General features: G+C 42.8%; 1 protein-coding gene across 1 annotated transcript in view; it reads right to left on the reverse strand.

Annotated features, from left to right (window-relative positions):
• Positions 1–536: 536 nt before the first annotated feature.
• LOC143283729 (putative transporter YutK) overlaps positions 537–22,001 on the reverse strand; it is a 30,778-nt gene continuing 9,313 nt past the window's right edge. Inside the window, exons 3-12 of the mRNA XM_076590009.1 lie at positions 19,297–19,473; positions 18,303–18,444; positions 17,503–17,694; positions 17,195–17,356; positions 14,841–14,966; positions 13,685–13,815; positions 11,837–12,005; positions 2,982–3,239; positions 1,794–1,974; positions 537–1,279 (exon numbers count right to left, since the gene is read on the reverse strand). Coding sequence (XP_076446124.1) covers positions 1,257–1,279; positions 1,794–1,974; positions 2,982–3,239; positions 11,837–12,005; positions 13,685–13,815; positions 14,841–14,966; positions 17,195–17,356; positions 17,503–17,694; positions 18,303–18,444; positions 19,297–19,473 — 1,561 coding nt within the window. The 3' untranslated portion in view covers positions 537–1,256. The remainder of the gene's footprint in view (positions 1,280–1,793; positions 1,975–2,981; positions 3,240–11,836; positions 12,006–13,684; positions 13,816–14,840; positions 14,967–17,194; positions 17,357–17,502; positions 17,695–18,302; positions 18,445–19,296; positions 19,474–22,001) is intronic.

Raw genomic sequence — 22,001 nt, forward strand, 5'->3', positions numbered from 1 at the left:
TAACACAAGACACGTGTATTATAATTTTGCGTACCTCATGATTTTTATTTTATTTTGTTTGGCGTATTTCGAAAAAAAACCAACTATATTCTTAGTTTAGGCTGTTAGTCTGGGTGTACGCTGAGTTCATGCACAAAGTGAAAACTGCTTGATAAATTACTACGACTTATTTTGTTGTGCTGTTTCCAGTTTTAAGTTGTACGGTTAATGAAGGGTTGCTTCCCCTGGCATTTTGTCCTTGCACAAGTTTCAGTTTCAGAGAGGTATCAAAGAATGCACACAGATCCATATGCGCTATACCACTTATCCATTCATTTTGATATACATTTATTTACATTTTGAACATTTCCACTGTGAATTACTCGTGTAATATTTCATAGAACTATTTATTTCATTCTCTTTTTGTCTTCGATATCTTATCTGAAAATGGTGTATTCTGTTGTGATAAATTACATTATACATGCGTACATACATGCATACGTACATGCATACATACATACACAAGTGTTGACACAAAGCCATCGGGATGTGATCTGTTTGCTTCGCAAGATAAAATCTTTATTTCCGAACATAAGACATAAGCACTGTTAATTTATTTTTACATCCACGTCTTACGCTTTGAAGACAATAAACATCTAAGAACAATACTGAGAGAGAGAGAGAGAGAGAGAGAGAGAGAGAGAGAGAGAGAGAGACAGACAGACAGACAGACAGACAGACAGACAGACAGACAGACAGACAGACAGACAGACAGACAGACAGAGACAAAGAGAGACAGAGAGAGACAGAGAGAGAACGTAATACTGTTTTTGAATAGGTAAACATATGCATTTATGTCAATACACATGTGATTCATTTTTTTATGATAGTGTTCGTTTCATTTTTGATATGTGAAATGTACTTTGTTTTTAGAAATCTGCTTCCTTATGCTATTAGCGAGCGCTTACGAGAAAGAGAGAGAGAGAGAGAGAGAGACAGAGACAGAGACAGAGACAGAGAGAGAGACACAGAGAGAGACACAGAGAGAGAGACACAGAGACAGACACAGAGACAGAGAAATAGGCACACTGCCTTTTATATCGTTTTTGACAATGCTTGGTCCCCAAATAAATGTTGATAAACTTGACATCGGCGGATGCAACTGTAGCTGACGAACGTTAATGAGTACATGTTGCACTAATATAAAGATGTACAAACGGTACATATGACCACAGAAATCTTTCAGGGGGTGTTCCACACACTGGGCTGAGGGCAGTTCATTTGAGATCAGCCAGTAAACCTGCAAAACACAGATCATCATAATGTTAGTCCAGTGATGCACATGCACGTCTGTGGATACAGTGTGTGTGTGTGCGTGTGTGTGTGTGTGTGTGTGTGTGTGTGTGTGTGTGTGTGTGTGTGTGTGTGTGCGTGCACACGCGTATGTGTGTGTGTGTGTGTGTGTGTGTGTGTGTGTGTGTGTGTGTGTGTGTGTGTGTGTGCCTGTCTGTCTGTCTGTCTGTCTGTCTGTAATACCCGTCTTTTCTTCAGCTACTTAAGGATTCGCCATCTTAGATCTCAGCATCCATTAGAAAAAAAGTAGAACAGGAAAATAATAGGAATAAGGGTGAATAGAGAAGCGAGAAAATACTTGTCTTAAAAGTCTCAAGTCATCACGCATCTGTAATAGATATATCAGGGCAAGTCTTCTAATCTGGTAAACGACAACATCGTATATAAACCATAATACTGAACCTAAAATAAACCTCGTGGTGGGAGAGCTTCCTCAAGCCAGAAGCCCTTAAACCACTGACCTGCAAAACATCCGCACATGAAGTTGGCCAGGTTGCCGGCCACCAGAAGCGGGATGGCCATGCTGACCAGCCAGTGTCGCCGCTTGGGGAGCAGGGTGGCAATGACACTGAGAGTGATGAACAAGGACAGGACCCCAGAAAACCCGCACAGTGCGTAAGTGGCAATAGCTTCCGACCGCCTCTGAAAAAAAAGAAAAAAAAAAAAAAAAAAAAAAAAGCATGAACAAGGAGATTCGGAAACAGAAGACAATGCAAAAGAGGAAGATGCAGAGAATGAAGGAGAAAAAAAAGAACGACAGCGCCGTTTTGATAACAAACGATTGAGTTATTTTTTCCCTTATCATTCTTTGATTGTGTTGAGGGAAAATGATACCTCTCCGGAAACCACAAAACAAAAAAGATCAACAAACGACGACAATTACTTATAAGATCAAATGAGACTGATATGGAGATGAAGTTAAATTCGGTCTATATTGAGGATGATGTTGACCACGGCCAAGGGTGATACTTGTGTGGGTCATGAAAATAAATCAAAACATGAAGAGCAGGCCCGCAGTTATAGCTCCTGAAGTTATCTTCAAAATTATTAGAACTAACTTTCACCTTCCCAGAAAAGACTGGTTTAATCCTACTACCACTTTTCACTGCCACTGTGCAGACGTATTTCCGTAGAAATGAGAAAATGTTCAGTCAATCTCCAAGCTGACATCTCCACAAAAGACACTAACGTGGAACCAGCTCTGTATATTGAAATGAAAATTTCAACTATATTACACTCATAAACAGTTTTCATTCATCGGTTTCGCCTGAATCTGAATACATCTCTTCATTTCCGCAATGGTCCTGTTCGGAAGTGTATGGAATAATGATAATTGTGTTGGTCCTCTCCACTTAGATATCGATGCATGGCCCAACACCAACCTGAACAGAGTAATATAGACATTAAAGATCACTGAACACCAGAAAGCAGCATTCAATCAAATCTGCTTACTGTACTGATTGCTGTGACTCGTTTGACGGCAACTAACTATTTGTGTGTGTGTGTGTGTGTGTGTGTGTGTGTGTGTGTGTGTGTGTGTGTGTGTGTGTGTGATTGAACATCACTAACAAGAGCCATCTTTCGTCCTGCCTGTGAGTTGCTGAAAGGAGTGTTGGGCAGAAGCATGACACCCTTCCCGCCCTTCTTACCGAGATGTACCCGTCGATCAGGGTGACGTTCCACTGGTCCAGCACAATGTGGTCACCGATGTAGGTCACAGTGGCGTTAGGCAGCAGGGAATACTGCTGGAACTTGGCCCGGTTGGTTGTCAGCTCCGCCATCTTCAGCAAGGCCACGAAACTGGAGGATGATACCCTTAAGCCCATCAACATGGCTACGTTCCGGCAGTCCACCAGCTCTATGCCCATCAGGTAGGAGAATGGGAAGAAGACGTAGGACAGGATTTTCTGTTGGGGAAGGAGAGAACGCACATCGGCCGTGGTGATAGTTATATTCACACACACACACACACACACACACACACACACACACACACACACACACACACACACACACACACACACACACAGATAGACAGACAGACAGACAGCCAGACAGACAGAGGACATTTTTTTTGTATTGATAAAAAAGAACGCACTTCAGATGAGTCTATATATCTATGACTCCCAAACTAGAAGGCAAAATTGCACTGGTTCTTAGTGCTGCAGCCTTTGGGATATATATATATATATATATATATATATATATATATAGAGAGAGAGAGAGAGAGAGAGAGAGAGAGAGACAGATACAGAGACAGAGAGACAGAGCATCGGGATCGGAATCGGGAATGGTGAAGAAGTTCATGTAAACACAATACACCTCGTGGAAAAGAAAGAGCAAGTAAGTTTGAACATTACACCATGCATTATATATATATTCAGTATATCATTGATATTGCTTGACGACATTAACAACCATGTATTGAGATGGATGTTTGTAAAATTTAGGTTTTATAGTACGATATGGTAGTATTAATCAAAACTATTACTAGCATAATTAATATGACTATGCCACTATTGTTATTTACAATGAATTAGTCTTTGGGTAAAACAAAACAAAACAAACAAACAAACAAACAAACAAACAAACAACAACAACAACAACAACAACAACAAACACACACAGGAAAAACACTTCTACACCCTGTACCACCCACATAAAGTCAAAACCATATTCAAACAAAGATGAAATTTCATTACCGAGTTTTTTTGTTCTTCCTTTGCCCTCTAAATCATATTTTATAAACATGATTTAAGCCTTTCAATAGCCTTCTATGGTAACATGTTATCTTCTATTGCAGCCAAGCTAGAAGTAATACTGTTCAGAGCAGACTTTACATATACTGGATAGCAATTTGCTTCGCCACAAACAAGATCATTTGGTGTTCACAAACCCACCCTCTATTTTTTTTTTAATACCAATGAATGATTTGATTCGCAACTGATAACAACATTACCTTGTCTCCCTAACTTGATGTATATTGTATTTTGGTTGTATGTGAAAACAAAACAGCTGAATGAATAAATAGAATGAATTATTATTTAATATGTATAACATTTTCATTAAATCGATGAAAGCATTGTTTGCGTTAGCTGCAAGTTCCTTGAACAAAACTGAAACGGATGGAAAAAAAAAATAAAAAAAATAAAACAAACAAACAAACAAAAAAACAAAAACAAAAAAAAAAAAAAAAAAAAAGAGAAAAAGAAACAACAGCAAAAAAACAACAAAAAACCCAAACCACCCCAAAGCACACAAAGAAACAGGCATTGCAACGCCATCATAAAACTACCGTTATCTCGTTTTCAGATATATCCACACTTTCGGAATACTGTGATGTTGCTTTCAGAAGTCATCATTTACTTTTCATTGCATAGATGTAGCTGCACGCTGTTAATTATTTAGTTGTGTTTATAAACATACAAACGTTTCTTAAATGAAAGAATATCATCAGCTACTAAAAGAATAAACACTTCAAATGCATTAAGTGAAAACATGGCACCATATCAACCATTATGAATTACTTCTATTGCTTGTTCATTTATAACTGAAGAGAAAAGAAAAAGGCTGCATGTGTCACCTTGTTTGACCCCAGATGTACATATAAATAATCTGTCAATTTGGCGCCACATCGGACTCTAGCTTTACCTATGTATTGTATACTTTTAATACATACGTATAATATATTTGTCATGTCATTTTAAAGTTGAACTGGCATAATGATATTTCTGTTTATGGATTCAAAAGCCGACGGGCGCAATAGCCGAGTGGTTAAAGCGTTGGACTGTCAATCTGAGGGTCCCGGGTTCGAATCACGGTGACGGCGCCTGGTGGGTAAAGGGTGGAGATTTTTACGATCTCCCAGGTCAACATATGTGCAGACCTGCTAGTGCCTAACCCCCTTCGTGTGTATATGCAAGCAGAAGATCAAATACGCACGTTAAAGATCCTGTAATCCATGTCAGCGTTCGGTGGGTTATGGAAACAAGAACATACCCAGCATGCACACCCCCGAAAACGGAGTATGGCTGCCTACATGACGGGGTAAAAACAGTTAAACACGTAAAAGCCCACTCGTGTCCATACGAGTGAACGCAGAAGAAGAAGATTCAAAAGCCTTTTCAAGTCTGTGAATTAATGCAACATACAACTTACACTTGAAAGTGGTAGCAAGGTAAGGAAAAGGTGGACTGATGAGTGTCCCTTTTTAATCCTAGCTTGACAATCACTTGTAATATTATTTCCTTCCACCAACTCCTGTAATCTGTTATTAAGGATTATTCCAAATATCTGGCTACTTACACCATTCGGAGAGAGAGAGAGAGAGAGAGAGATCTGGTCATATTTTCTGAAAACGTATTCACCTCAAAAGACATATGGAAAAATATTGGATCTACCACAGAAGAAATATGTTACATGCAACAAAATTAACACAGACAGAAACAGTGATGTTTTCATGTTTTTCACATATTGATAAATCCAGACTCTTCAAAGGACTTTATGAATCGATTGAAGAAGCTTGATACAAATAAAAGGAATGGTACTCCAAAATACAATTTTTTGTTTTGCAACAGGGTACCAAACAGAAGAGGACATCATAGAAAATGCCACCAAAAAGAATATGCAAAAATACACCGGTGGAAATCGATGGACAAAATATCCTGGACGAACCATTGGCTTTGGATGAAACGGCTGGGACAGGAACCACTGAATGAAACTACAGCATTGATTTTTCTTTACACTGATTTGTGTCAGGATGTTTGAAGGGCATTCACTGCGCACACATGCTTCTCAATTTTGTGTTTTGTTGTCTATAGTATTGCCTACATTGTAATCAATGCGGTATTTTTTCTTTCAGTTCTATCAGAACCATCCATGATTTGTTTAGATACGTTTTGATTAGGGTGTTCGTTTTGTTTTGTGTTTAAAGCTTTGCTGTTGGGAGAGAGGGAGGAGGGAAAGGATAAGGAAAAAAAACAACAAAAAACCCCAAAACAAACAAACAAACAAACAACAACAAACATTTACAACAATCTGGCTAAAATAATAACTTCCAAACTTTTTAACAACCCAATTGGACTATCCAACAAAGATTTGAAACAGTCCAACAATATCAGTGACAAGTCCAAGATATATACATGAATCTTGAAAGAGAGAGAGAGAGAGAGAGAGAGAGAGAGAGAGAGAGAGAGAGAGAGAGAGAGAGAGAAGTTATAACAGCAACCCAATTGGACTATATAACAACGATTTAAAAAAAAACTGAACAATAAATATTTCTTGCATCAGAAAAGATACTTGTACAGGTATACGACATTTTAACATTTCGCAAGTAAATATATGATCACTTGTTACAGGATTACCACACATACAGGAAACACTTTTTATGTATTATTTTGTGTCTTGAAACAGTTCAGTTTCCTTCTACTGATCAATGATGCAATCTGCCTTTTAGTGTAAATGTGTTGTTCATCAATACCAACAATTCCATGAATATTGAACATTTCTTCGTATAAGTTTGAACAGCCCATTTCCCTTTCTTCTGACTGAAAGTATGATCGCTGGATTTGTTCTACTATACTATAACATTCTTGCAGTGAAAATGGAAGAGATAAACATGTTGACTTAGCTGATTCCTTTGCTCCTTTTTTCGCCAAGAGATCAGCCTCTCATTATAAAGAAGGCCACAATGCTAAGGAATCCAGATAAATGTTGTACTAGTACCCCTCAATGAGAATAAATGAATTAGATGTTTAACTCCAATAATAATTTCATCTCTCTCTCTCTCTCTCTCTCTCTCTGTGTGTGTGTGTGTGTGTGTGTGTGTGTGTGTGTGTGTGTGTGTGTGTCGGAAAACATTCTTTCTTGTTTTTTTTTAAATATTTTTTTATACACCTACGGTGCGTTTTCTTCCCCTCTGTCTTGTAGACATTTGTGTTGGCCGCTGTGTGTATAACCATGTGAACGTAAGCGCCACGTTTTTAACGGGCTTGAATGTGGAGTGACCTCTGCTAGGTGTCGTGGTAGCAGATGCTAACGAAACTCCACAAGAGTAACAATCGGCTGGTTGTTCAGGGTGTGGTGCCATCATTGCGACCCAGTCATTTTCACACAATTTTTTGTTGTACTATTCAGGTTGTACTGATGGTTCAGGTGTTAGCCAAAGATCGTCTCACGAGGGGAAGAGTGGCTCGTTCGTGTAAGTCAGTGCTATCGTTATTATTATTCGTTTATTTCGTTCACTGTTGATTCTAATAGCTAAAATGTTTCCTTTGAATTGTAGGTGAAGTTACTAAGGAAAGGTGTGTGAGAAAACAGAAGTAGGTGTTGAACGTGCACTTTCTGTTACAAGATCAATTTCCATCTGTCATGACACTTCACTTTGAAGAAGTCATTCTCAGTGTTCCCGGTCACTCAATCATCTTCTGTTGTCTCTATCGTCCTCCGCCTAGTCGTAAAATAACCTAACATCTTCTCAGTTTCACGATGAGTTCCGAACACTACTTGATTACTACAACCTTCGTTCTGGCAAACTTATTATCCTCGGAGATTTCAATTTTCATTTCGACAACCAGACTTCCACTGATGTCAAACGCCTATGTCAATCTCTGTCCACTCATTCTCTCTCTCAGTTCGTTACAGAACCAACACACAGATCTGGCCATACGTTGGACTGGCTAATCGCACGTGAGTCTGATGCCATGGTTGCGTCAGTGACTGTAACTGACAAACTTTCTTCCGACCATTCTGCTGTTATATTCTTGCTTAATATTTCAAAACCTACCAGAACCAAAAAATCTGTTACTCGTCGCAACCTGAAATCCATCAACATTAACACCTTTTCTTCTCAAGCTGCTGAACGCCTTTCCAAAATTTCTTCCCTTACCGACGTATCCACACATTACAACACTGTCCTCTCTCAACTGCTGGATGAACATGCACCCCCCACTACCCGCATGCTCCCTGACACACCCTCCGCCCCATGGTACACACAAGACATTCGACTTGCAAAACGCAAACGTCGCCAACTGGAAAGACGACGGCGATCAACAAAACTGCAAGTCCACAATCAAATATTCCGAAAACAAATAAATAAAGTCAAACATATGATTTCATCAGCAAAAACAAACTTCTTTTCTTCTCAAGTTCTCGATGCCACATCCACCAAATCTCTTTACTCTGTCATGTCAAATCTTCTCGGAACTGCAAAAAAGACTCCTCTTCCTTCTACCTACACTTTATCTGAACTCCCCAATGTCTTCTCCTCTTTCTTTTTCGACAAAGTCCAAAATATTCGTACCATCTTAGACCAAATGTCTTTCCAACCTGTTCATCCTGATCCTCAATTCAGCGGCACTCCTCTCCATTCCTTTAATCCATTGACTGAAACAGAAGTTCATGAAATCCTAAAACAAATGACAGTAAAATCCTGTGAGCTCGATCCTATACCAGCCTCGGTCTTTTCCCAATGTGTCTCACATCTTCTCCCCACAATCACTAATATTTTCAACTCATCCCTTCTCACTGGAACGTTTCCATCCACTTTCAAAACTGCAATCGTCCGGCCTCTTCTGAAGAAACCCAACCTTGACGCAAACATTTTGAAAAACTATCGACCAGTTTCTAATCTTCCATTCATGTCCAAACTCCTTGAAAAAGCTGTCCTCAAGCAGCTTAACAACCACCTTTGTTTCAACAATCTCATCCACCCATTTCAGTCTGCCTATCGCGCTGACCATAGCACCGAAACCACTCTCCTCCACATTCTGAACAATCTACTGATAGCGTCCGACTCAGGAAAAAATTCCCTTCTCACTCTTCTCGACTTGTCAGCCGCCTTTGATACGATAGACCATTCAATCCTTCTTTCCCGTCTTCATTTTACATTTGGTATCAACGGTACTGTTCTAAGCTGGTTCAAATCTTATCTCACTGATCGATTCCAGTCTGTCATTGTTGATAATTTCCAATCTGAACCCGTTAAAATCGAACATGGAGTCCCACAGGGATCTGTTTTAGGCCCAGTGCTCTTCACACTGTACACTGCTCCTCTCGCTGAAATTATCAACCGCCATAATATCAGTCATCATTCTTATGCTGATGACACTCAACTCCATAAGAGTGATACCCCTGAAAAATTGTTGTCGCTCTTGCAAGAAACATCCAACTGCTTCCTGGACATTCAAAACTGGATGACTCGAAATAAGTTACAATTGAACGCGGACAAAACTGAAGCAATGATAATAGGAACTAAACAAAAACTGTCTTCCATCACAATTGACACAATCAAACTTGGCAGTACATCCATCCCTCTTTCCACGTCAGTCAGGAACCTCGGTGTTGTCCTTGACAATACACTGTCCATGCAAAAATTTATCAGTCAGACATGTCAGTCCTGCTACTGTCAACTGCGACGCATCAATGCCGTCCGGAAATATCTGTCCACTGACGCAACATCTAGACTTGTCGTTTCTCTCATTCTCTCTCGCCTTGACTACTGTAACTCTCTATTGTCTGGTATGCCTGCTTCATCCATTCAGTCCCTTCAGCGCATGCAAAACTCTGCTGCCCGACTCGTCCTCAGAAAGAAAAGATCTGAGCACATCACTCCTCTTTTGCAACATCTCCACTGGCTCCCTGTCTCACACCGAATAAAGCACAAGATCAGCACTCTATGTTATAGATGCATTCACAAAACTGCCCCTTCCTATCTCTGCGGCTGCCTTCACCTCTACACTCCATCTCGCTCACTACGATCGGCCTCGGATCCACTCTGTTTACGCATACCCAGATTCAAACACTCGACTGTTGGCCGCCGTTCTTTCTCTGTTTCTGGACCTTGCGATTGGAATGAACTTCCTTTTTCGCTTCGTCAAGTCTCCACACTCAGCTCTTTCAAGTCTAGCCTTAAAACCCACCTCTTCCCAAAATAGCCTCCCTTGCCTGCCCTTCCTTGTCTTTAGTTTCTACAGTATTAGAGTTATGCATGCGTGTGAATGACTGGTGCGAAAGCGCTTTGATTTGTCTCTGCACAAGATCCAGCGCTATATAAATACCATTATTATTATTATTATTACTTTGTTGTAACTAGATTTTTTTTTCTAGTTTTAATAAAAATGATTTGCATCATTGTTGAATAGTGTTTTATGATTGGGATGTTACTTCGTGTTTATAAACGTTAGCTATAAAAATTATAGGCTGGGTCACCATAGTTTAACGTGAATTAGCTGGTATTTCATGTCGATTTGATAATTATAGATCTAAATGCGATGAATTAGTTTTGCAAGGTTCTAACCTTGGTCATGTAGGCCTCGGATGTTTTTTATTTTTTTATTTTATTTTATTATTATTATTTTTATTTATTTATTTATTTATTTTTTGTTGTCTTCTATGCAAACAGCATTTCGGATAGAAGACTGGACCAACTGACCACAAGATACCTGTGTCCCATTTTCCCACTGTTTCCCACCATTTACCCCACAGTCTCTTCGACGCAACGCTCGGGAGGTCGGCGCTACACTCGGGAGGTCGGCGCTACTCTCGGGAGCTCGGCGCTACTCTCGGGGGGTCGGCGCTACGCTCGGGGGGTCGGCGCAACGCTCGGGAGGTCGGCTCTACACCCAGGAGGTCGGCGCTACACTCGGAGGCTCGGCGCTACGCTTGGCGGGTCGGCGCTACTATCGGGAGCTCGGCGCTACTCTCGGGAGGTCGGCGCTACTCTCGGGGGGTCGGCGCTATTCTCGGGAGCTCGGCGCTATTCTCGGGAGGTTAGCACTACTCTCGGGAGCTCGGCGCTACTCTCGGGGGGTCGGCGCTACACTCTGGAGGTCGGCGCTACACTCGGGGGCTCGGCGTTACGCTTGGCGGGTCGGCGCTACACTCTGGAGGTCGGCGCTACACTCGGGGGCTCGGCGTTACGCTTGGCGGGTCGGCGCAACGCTCGGGAGGTCGGCTCTACACTCAGGAGGTCGGCGCTACACTCGGAGGCACGGCGCTACGCTTGGCGGGTCGGCGCTACTATCGGGAGCTCGGCGCTATTCTCGGGAGGTCGGCGCTACACTCGGGGGCTCGGTGCTACTCTCGGGGGGTCGGCGCTACTCTCGGGGGGTCGGCGCTACGCTTGGCGGTTCGGCGCAACGTTCTGGGGGTCGGCACTGCATTTTGCAGTTCTGATCTACACGCGACAGATCTGTACTGCACTTGGCGGTTCAGCGCTGCATCAGTGCTATGGACGCAACATCAGCGCTGCACCCGGAACGTTGACGCTGTGTTCTCCTATGTAACCTGTACCATCTCCCATCTCCCCTGTGTATGCATGCATGTGTCTCTGTGTGTGATTTATGATATGGAAAACACCTTTTGTCTGTTTTCTGATGAAGTGCGATCACACTGATTCCATCTACTTTCACAGGCAAGTGAGAAAAGAAGACATAACGACAGAAGTAAGACAGAGGGAGAGAGAGAGAGAGAGAGAGAGAGAGAGAGAGAGAGAGAGAGAGTTCACCTCCATGGTGAGCTGCTGGATGCCGACTCTGAGGCCGAACCAGGTGAGGGTAGTGTTCATCCATTCGATGAGGGAAAAGAGGGCGAAGGCGCTCACCACCACGTTGGCCACCAGACTCACCACGCTTAATGCACCTGCCTGTGCCGCCTCCAGAATGGATGAGTATCGCCTGAAAAGGAATGAAGGAGGATACCAGCCCCATATCTCCACACACACACACACACACACACACACACATAATATATATGTATATATATACACACACACACACACACACACACATATATATATATATATATATATATATATATATATATATATATATATATGTAGATATAATAATTTATATCTGGATTCTCCCGTCGTGCCCCACGGATGAGTAGACAGGCAGATCATCTGATTTGTGGGTCCTCATGTGGGAATGAAGACCAATTCCCGAAGCACAAGGTCATCCACAGAACGCTGCATGGAATTGAGTCCTGCAAGGATGGGCCCCGTTTTCTCCGATTCCTCTTTTCCTGGATGGCGGCTGCTCCGTTGCACTCGAATGTCTTTGTGCCCTGAGTACACCATTGCTTCCACTGTGTTCTGTCAAGGGCGACATCTTTCCAGGAAGCAGTGTCGATGCTGCAGCTTCTGAAGTATGCCTTCAAGGTGTCTTTGTATCTCTTGAGAGGCTTTCCTTGGTCATGTTGCCCTCCCTTCAGTTGTCTGTTGAGCAGCATCTTTGGAATTCTGCTGTCCTCCATACGAACAATGTGTTCTGTCCATCGGAGCTGGCTTTTGATGAGCATACACTCAATACTGGGTAGGCTATACGTCTTCTGGATCTGTAGATTGGACACTCCGTCTTGTCATTTGATGCGGCAGATCTTGCGCAAGCATAGTTGATGCACCTGTTCAAGTTGTTGGATGTGTCGGCGGTACGTGCTCCAAGTCTAAAAAAAAAATTGAGGAGAGCACTCAGAACCATAGATCTGAACACGGCGACAGTTTATTGCCATGGTCTTACCACAGTCTCTTTGGAGTCTGCCAAAACCAGAGCTGGCCTTTGTGATGCGCAACATCACTTCTTCATGCAGAGATCCGTTGCTGCTTATATATATATATATATATATATATATATATATATATATATATATATATATATATATATATATACACTTTTTCTTGGCCCGTAACTTTCACTTCCAGAAAGTTCGAGGAAATCCGCCCACAACTGTTTGTACCATCTTGCGTACAAACAAACGTGAGACGCTTATCAAATTGTGAAGATCCCCCCCCCCCCTCCCCTTAATATGTTTTGCATTGCCCAAACTCATAAACAAAGACCAGATCGGTCTTTACGACAGGTGGGTACACTGGATAAAACTGGAGAACTGTGTGTATGATATGTTGCACTATTTAGAAAGAATTTACCTGGTTTACTGTTTCTGTATATTTTGAGAAACAAGAGTCGGCAGATTGGTAATGTATGAAAAAAGAAAAGGCGTCCAAGCATTTTTCTTGGGAAAAGATATATGTCAGTGGATATCAACGTGTTGTTCTAACACCAGATTATATGTAATAGTAAACGGGAGAGTGTCGTAAAGTTTTGATATAAAAAAGAGGCTGCCGACAGGGTGATCCAGTTTCTCCATAACTATATTTTCTTTACACAGTGATCATCGCATGTTTGTTTTTGTTTTGTTGTGTTTTGTTTCTGAGTATCTAACTGCTTCTTTTTCTGATTTGTTTTAATACATGTGTGTATTGTTTTCTGCAAATAAAAGATTCTCATGACCTTATTTTTTAAATCCTGACATCAATACAGATCACCACAGACGTCTAATCGTGAGGGAGGCGTACATGTCAGGCGGCAGATCCCCGCTGAAGGAGACCTTTTTGGTCTCTCGTGTCTCGGGCACTATCAGCTTGCACACAGTGAACGTGGCGGGGGCACTGATGACCATGGCCGGCAACATGAACTCTACGGGAATCTGGATGGGAGAAAATGACAGTTCTGCAGTATTGTTTCAAGCATAATTATCTGTGTGCATAAGTGACTGATTTTAATTATTTTTTTATGGTGCAGTTTTAGAGTATGTAAATAACTGTTGCAAAACAGTGAGCAAAAAAACCACAACAACAAAACACACCAAAAACAAACAAAACAAACGAACAAACAAACAAAAAACAAAAACAAACAAACAAACAAAAAACAAACAAACAAACAACAACAACAACAACAAAAACCCCGACAACCAACCAAATGAAAAAACCAACAACGCTTCAGCTGATTGTCAGCTCAGTGGTTATGTCCTGTGGTCTAAGGGAAGCAACGCGGTTGATTTGATTATTTCTGCTGAAAGGGTTTGCTTTTCTTTAATCTTTGATCGTTCTGCTGACACAAGAGATTCTCAAAGTTGTCAGTCACATGTGCCAGCTGTTGAATGGGTGATATCACTTTTTTTATTTGCATTAGGTGAGACTGGTTGTTCATAACTTTGGTTTTGTTAGGGTGACAGAAGTTTTACTTATGAGCAAATATACGGTTGCCAAGGCAGCATCCGCTTAAAAGTATTGAGCGTACTTTAAGTTTCTTTCTGCGTCCAGACGTCTGCGAACGAAGATCGGTTTGCCAAGGCTGCTTGCTTGAGGCAGGAAACAGTTTAGTTTCCGAGTTTATCGATGATATACAACGTGGGTTTTGTTTCTGCTTTTTGGACGCATTTACTTCTAGTTGTAGACACACCGTTCTGTTTTCAGCCCTGTTTGTACATGTTTCTTTTATTTCAGTATAAACCATTTTTGTTTCAGTATGAAATCACCGAATGTATTCGTTTATAAAAAGTCTTAACACCAACATTAAGTTCTTATTCTGATACACATTATTGTACACAGTTCCTGGTGGTGGTCAGAACAGACATTACCTTTGTTGAACACGTCACATATTGTTACTATGGCATGCTGCAGACAAACCAGTGAAGGACGTCAAGCACTATCTGTGGGATGATTCGCTCACCCCAATCTGTGCCAAGATGGCCAGGAAGGCTCCGCCAATGGAGGCCAGGCATGCTGTGACCAGTGCGAACAGCTCGGACCTGGTCAACCCACCCAGGTAAGGCCGGATAGCCAGCAAAGCAGTGGACTGCAAACATAGCAGTGCAAGCATTCAATGATTCATCAGTTGTGGACGACGTGCACATACATATAGATTTATTTTAATTGCATAGAGTGCACACGAAAGTTTAAATGCTTCATGTGTATCAGGTCGTTCAATTCTTGATATCAGCATATAAATTTGTTTGTAAGGTATTGAGCGTATTATTATGTTTGGAATGTTTACCTACGAGGGTCATTCAATAAATAAGGTGAATTTTTCGGTATAAGGACTTCTAATACAGATAGAAGCTTACTTTTTTTATTTTTCAACGTAGTCTCCCAGCACTGTCACACACTTTTCCTATCTGCACAAGCTTCCGTATTCCCTCAGCGTAAAAATCTTTGGACTGATGTCTCAGCCAGTCGCTCACAACACTTTTGACTTCATCGTCACTTTCAAACTTCGTGCCTCTCGTGAACGCTTTCAAGGGACCAAACAGGTGAAAGTCTGAAGGGGCAAGGTCTGGGCTGTAAGGGGGATGAGGGAGCAGTTCCCAGCCCAGCTCGTTGATGGTCTGCACCGTTCGGGCTGCTGTGTGAGGCCTTGCATCTTTGGCACCCACCGGCAGCTGACCTTCGAGTAGCCAAGGTCATCATGGACAATTTTGTGTGCTGTCCCAACAGATAAGCTCAAAGTCCTTGCAATGTCATCCACTGTCACCCTTCTGTCAGACTGAATGAGGTCATTGACTGATTCGATCACCTCAGGAGACCTCACTTCTGTAGGCCTTCCAGGCCTGTCTTCATCCTCAACACTGCTCCGTCCTTCTTTAAACAATTTAGCCCACTTGTAGACATTTTTTCGGCTGAAACATGTGGCACCATACACAGTTGACATTCTCCTATGAATTTCAACTGGTTTGCACCCTTCAGCAACCAAAAACTTGATAACTGACCGCTGTTCAATCCTGGAGCATGCTTCTTGGTCGGCCATCTTTGTTAATCGCCAAAACTCTCAAAGTTTTTTTTAAATCTGCAAAACAAATTAAATCCATGTGAAAAAGAAGTAAAACAAACAAACAACAAAAAAAGTAAGCTTCTATCTGTATTAGAAGTCCTTATACCGAAAAATTCACCTTATTTATTGAATGACCCTCGTATTTACCATATAAATATGTTTGTAATGTATTGAGCGTAATCATATGTTTGTAATGTACTGAGCGTACCTGCGGGCACAGTTGCTTCATGAATGAATTTCAAGATGCAGAGATAAATCATCTGTGAGACATTCTATTATTTACAATTTTTTTTTTCACAGTATATTTTGTTGTGGTTTTTTTTCTTCCTGTTCTTTACATCAGCCTTCACAGACAGCTTTAAGATGTCATTTGATCGTGATTTCTCCTGCCTTGATAAATAACAGCACTAAACTGTCAATTGGTGTATCTGGATGACCTGTCAAACGGAATCTTCTTCTTCTTCTGCGTTCACTCGTATGGACACGAGTGGGCTTTTACGTGTATGACCGTTTTTACCCCGCCATGTAGGCAGCCATACGCCGTTTTCGGGGGTGTGCATGCTGGGTATGTTCTTGTTTCCATAACCCACCGAACCCTGACATGGATTACAGGATCTTTAACGTGCGTATTTGATCTTCTGCTTGCATATACACACGAAGGGGGTTCAGGCACTAGCAGGTCTGCACATATGTTGACCTGGGAGATCGTAAAAATCTCCACCCTTTACCCACCAGGCGCCGTCACCGTGATTCGAGCCCGGGACCCTCAGATTGACAGTCCAACGCTTTAACCACTCGGCTATTGCGCTCGTCGTCAAACGAAATCAATCATTACAGCTGTTGTCCAGATATCTGACGAGACCACAGGGGACAAAACTGCAGTCATGATATGAGGTACTGGTTATCTCCCTCCTAGAGAATCGAAGTGACCCAAAGCCCTCAGCGCACGTTTTCCTCAACTGTCATGTTTGAATATATACAAAAGTGTTTCTGTGTTGTTTTTTAAGTAAACGCTTAACGGAAAAGCGTATGATGTTTTCATTGGAAGTACGAAATCGTTCTTATTGGAAGTATGAATTCAAAGTCTTATGACTATATCTGTATTACGACACAGTTGAAGGTTTATGACAATACGGACAAGATGACTAGGAAATACAAATCGTTTCTAATGATACAGTGAATGCTAGATTTGTTCTGTGGCTTCAGGTATGAAGATAGAGAGATAGATACTGACAGAGAACGCGGCCCTCTCTCACCCCTTCCATGAAGATGGAAGCAGCAACTCCAGTGGACTCTATGGCAGTAGTGCCCAGAACAAAACGCAGTGAGTTGCCGATGACTCGCACCAGGAACTGCATGGCCCCCACGTGGTACAGCATGGACAGTGCGGCGTTGGTAAGGAAGATGATGGGCAATGCCTGCAGGACACAGACACAATTTGCATGGTCCATTGTCTGTGCACACACACACACACACGCGCGCGCGCACACACACACACAAACACACACGCACACACACGCACGCACGTACGTGTCTGATAACATTCCCAACAACTTTAGCTCACCCCAAAAATGATGTAGTGGTCAGTGTAGGTCTCCCCGAAAATCAGCCTGGATGCAGGTTTGGAGTTGGCGAAAAACCCGTCCAGCCGTGTCTGGATCCACAGCACCACCTGCTTTCCCCCCTGCCACCTCATCACCAACACTGCCAGGATGAACTGGAGGCCCAGACTCCAGTAGATGGTGTGCCAGTTCACCTGCAGCATCATTATTATCATCATCATCGTCGTCCTCCTCCTCATCATCAACATTATTATGTTCATCATCATCACCATCTCTTCTCATTGCCATCACCATGAGTTGGACACCATCAAATTGACCCTATGTCGGTTTGTCAATCCCAAGTATCACCATCATCGCATCCACCACCACGACCACCACTATCACCACTACCGCCATCGTTATCGAAGTCATCGCCACTTCATTCTTTCCATTGCCACTATTATCAATACCAGCAGCAGCAGCAGTGGTGCCGGCAGCGGCAGTGTTTGTGTCACTGATGTCAGCAGCAGCAGCAGCGGCAACAGGGAACGGTCAGCAATTGATGACATTATCTAACGGTGAACTGACTTTAAAAAAGACATGGGTGGACAGAAAAATAGATATACTATGTTTTAATGAATATACAGACAATACCACTTTTGACATGTCTTTTTTTTGCCGGAGGCAATATCCATAGTGATAGAGGAAGAGAGAGGGAGAGAGAGAGAGAGAAAGAGAGAGAGGGTGGAGAGAGGACAGAAAGAGAGAGAGAGAGAGAGAGAGAGAGAGAGAGAGAGATAATGAGGAGGGCATGGAATGATACCTTGGAGGGGTGTGTTGAAAAGAGGAAGCAGATAAGGGTGAAAATAAAAATGCCGGGCAGAGACCCCAGCTTTTCGGGCTCTTCTATGCCCACGTCCACAATCACGTAAATCATGAAAGCTCCAATTCCCACATATGACAACCTGCACAGATAAACATGAAATTGTGTAAATTCTACTGAACAGACCTGGAATTACGTAACTGCATAATAGATAAACAATGAGGCCGGGAGAACAAATGATTAACAAGTAGTAACTCTCTCCATTCACAAGGTACACAACTTCAAATCAATGCTGCCAAAAATACCGATTCAGCTAGCACACAGGTAAATAAAAGGGACATTGGAATAAGCCCAGACACTTCCTCGATTAAAAGGAAGCGCCGGGCTTGTCCTTGTACCAATCATTTGACATGTGCACAACTGCACACGTTTTTCCCAATGTGCAATGTTCCTTTTAGGCATCAGGTGACCAGGTATTTACACAACTAGAGTTTGGACACAGCGGTCCTGGATTTAGAATGCCTCAGACATATATACTTGGCCATGGACTCAGAGAACCAATGGACAGCAAACCGTGTACCATTATCCGCATGCATCCGCACACGTCTTTGTTCTTTCCGCCCATTACACACACACACACACACACACACACGAACACGCACTCACGCGCGCGCACACACACAGACACACAGAATCAAAGAGACAGACAGATAGACAGACCACACACACACACACACACACACACACACACACACCTCGTTAGATATAACCAATATTTAAAAACAAACAAACAAAAAAACAAAACAAAACAAAAAAACCAGCGGAAATGTAATCGCTTTAAGCAGTATTTCTGAAAACAACAACAACCGCACTTTATAATTGTCCATTATGATTATGATTAAGATGATGATAACAAAGACAGTCATGATGATGATGATGATGATGGTTACTATTCTTGTTAATATCCATTACTTTTTGTTATTACGTGACAGACCATCTGAGAAAGAATCGAAGTTTGTTTATACGGCTGGTGGTGGCGGGGGGCTTTGGTCCAGTGCACCATCTGCCCAGACTGGTCCTGCCCATCAAGTCCCTCACCCTGTGACGACTGGCGATGACAATACCTAGCAAGGTACACCACAACAACCGTATGGACCCCTCGTCCCCAAACCTGCACATGCAGTGTCAGTCAGTCAGTGTGATTCAGCAACTTAATCACGAACCACCCATTTGGTATTTGGGCCACATGATAATTCATACTATATATACTGAACATTTTCACTGCTCTTGAAACTGAACTCACCAGATTACAATGCTCGCTCTCTCTCTCTCTCTCTCTCTCTCTCTCTCTCTCTCTCTCTCAAGCAGTCTGTGAATTCTCTCACTGCCTATACCTGGTGAGCTATGTCACTCGCTCTTCCTCAGCTGACTTGACCCTCTCTTGCCTCGAGCAAGCAGAGTCTTCCACGATTAGTTTTCACTTGTCTACGTAGATCAACGGCAGTAGAGATCAGGGCTTTGTTTCAAGGGACTCTCAACTACACGCACGGACGTTCAGAAGCTGGAGATTGCCTCACGTTGTCTGTAGAAGACGTCCCTATGGAGTGAGTACCTTCCCTGTCCTCTTTACAGGGCCTTCGTCTTTGTTCGTGGGTTGCGATTCACACGCTCACTCGTGGACTCGAGTGGGCTTTTACGTGTATGACCGTTTTTACCCACCCCCAGCCTACGCCTTCTATGAAGGCAGTCATACTCCGTTTTCGGGAAGATGCGTACCAGGTATGTTCCTTTTTTCCATAATCCACCGAACGCGGACATGGATTACGAAATCTTTAACGTGCGTATTTGATCTTCTGCATGAACATGGTTCAGGCACTCGTTGGTCTGCACATCTGTTGACCTGGGAGATCGAAAACATTACCCTTTACTCACCATGCGTCGTGATTCGAACCCGGGATTCAGAGATTGGAAGTCCAATCACTCGGCTGTTGCGCCCGTCCTAAAAAGGGCCAAGTCATCTGAGTCACTGATGGCTGAGTTCAGACTTAAGAGGTTTGGGTGACACTTTTCAGTCCATTGGTGTTTGGAACCTTGTCTTACTATGACAGCTCAAGTTGTGTCTGAGACAACGCAGATGGATTGGGTTCAGTGTCGTCACACGGTGAGTCCATGTTTTGCTACCAAAAGGACACGTGCTTGGTGTGAGCACACGTACCGGGTAGATCTTTAGGTCAGTGTTTTCTGTAATAAACCGGCGTCCGTCAGGGTTGTTTGCTCTCACCGACCATTTTCCTGATGGTGGTTGACTGGGTCATGAGGCAGTCTTCAGCAGATCGGAGGACAGGCATCCAGTGGACTTTCACTAAACAGCTGGAGGACCTAGACTTCGCAGATGACATAAGTCTTCTCTCCCACAGGCAGCAAGATGCGCAGGAGAAACTATGTCGTGTGGCAGAAGAAGCTGAGAAGACTGGACTCCAAATCAAAATTGGGAAAACAGAGGTCATGAGGGTCAACAACAAGAAGCAAGATCCAGTGCAACTACACCAAGAGAACATCAAGGAGGTTGACAAGTTTGTCTACTTAGGCAGTGTTGTCAGCAAAGACGGGGAGACGGACGAAGACATCAATAGCCGTATCAACAAAGCAAGACACGCCTTCAACACCCTTCGACCAATCTGGAGATCGACAGCCCTCTCAATCCGCAACAAGATCCGGATTTTTAACACCAACGTGAAGTCGGTTCTACTCTATGGCTCAGAGACGTGGAGAGTGACAAAGACCAGCACCCACAAGCTTCAGACATTCACCAACAGATGTCTAAGAAACATCCTGAACATCAGATGGCCAGAGGTTGTCTCCAATGAAGAACTTTGGAACATGACAAAACAGGCCCCACTGGAGACGGAAATCAAGAAACGGAAATGGGGATGGATAGGCCATACACTACGCAAGCCTGCAACAAACATCACAAGACAGGCTCTTGATTGGAACCCACAGGGGAAAAGGAAAGTTGGCCGTCCGAAGCAGACCTGGCGGAGAAGCATTGAGGCAGAGACAAGGGCGGCCGGAATGACGTGGGCCGAACTGAAGAGGACCAGCCAGAGCCGGGTGCGTTGGAGGAGTGTTGTTGCGGCCCTATGTTCCCCACGGAATCAAGAGGAATAAGTCAAGTAAGTCAAGTTTCTGTAATATGTATTTTCAGAGCAGATGTGGTGTAGCGTATATGGATCAGTCCGCACGCTTTAACAACTCCTTGAAACTGAAACTGACAGACTTGCTGATTTTGTTTTTCCTTTTTCTTCCTCCATCATTGTGACTGATTACTGGAGGCAATGGAACTCAAGTATTTAAAACTTCTAGAGTGAAGCCCCCGATGGAGATGAAAGGATGACATCCTGATCCATGACCTCAGTATTCTGTACGCCGGTGGTAAGGCAGAAGACACGAGGGCCTCGTACAGTCTGTTTTACACGCATTGGGGTCTTTTCCGCTTTACAGGTGTCGGTATTTCCAAAATAAAGCGTTCTCCATCTTGCTTGCTGTGCCGTGATCCACGACAGCTGAGATAAGTTGACCAATAACAATAGTCGGCAATCTATCCGGTATTGAATAATATATATCGGACGGGTACACATTTTCAACGGTTACAGTTTTTTTTTCTGATAAAACTGTTGGTCTTTGATCTCAGGATTTAAG

Source organism: Babylonia areolata, chromosome 7 (genome assembly GCF_041734735.1).
Source record: "Babylonia areolata isolate BAREFJ2019XMU chromosome 7, ASM4173473v1, whole genome shotgun sequence".
NCBI classification, from domain to species: domain Eukaryota; kingdom Metazoa; phylum Mollusca; class Gastropoda; order Neogastropoda; family Buccinidae; genus Babylonia; species Babylonia areolata.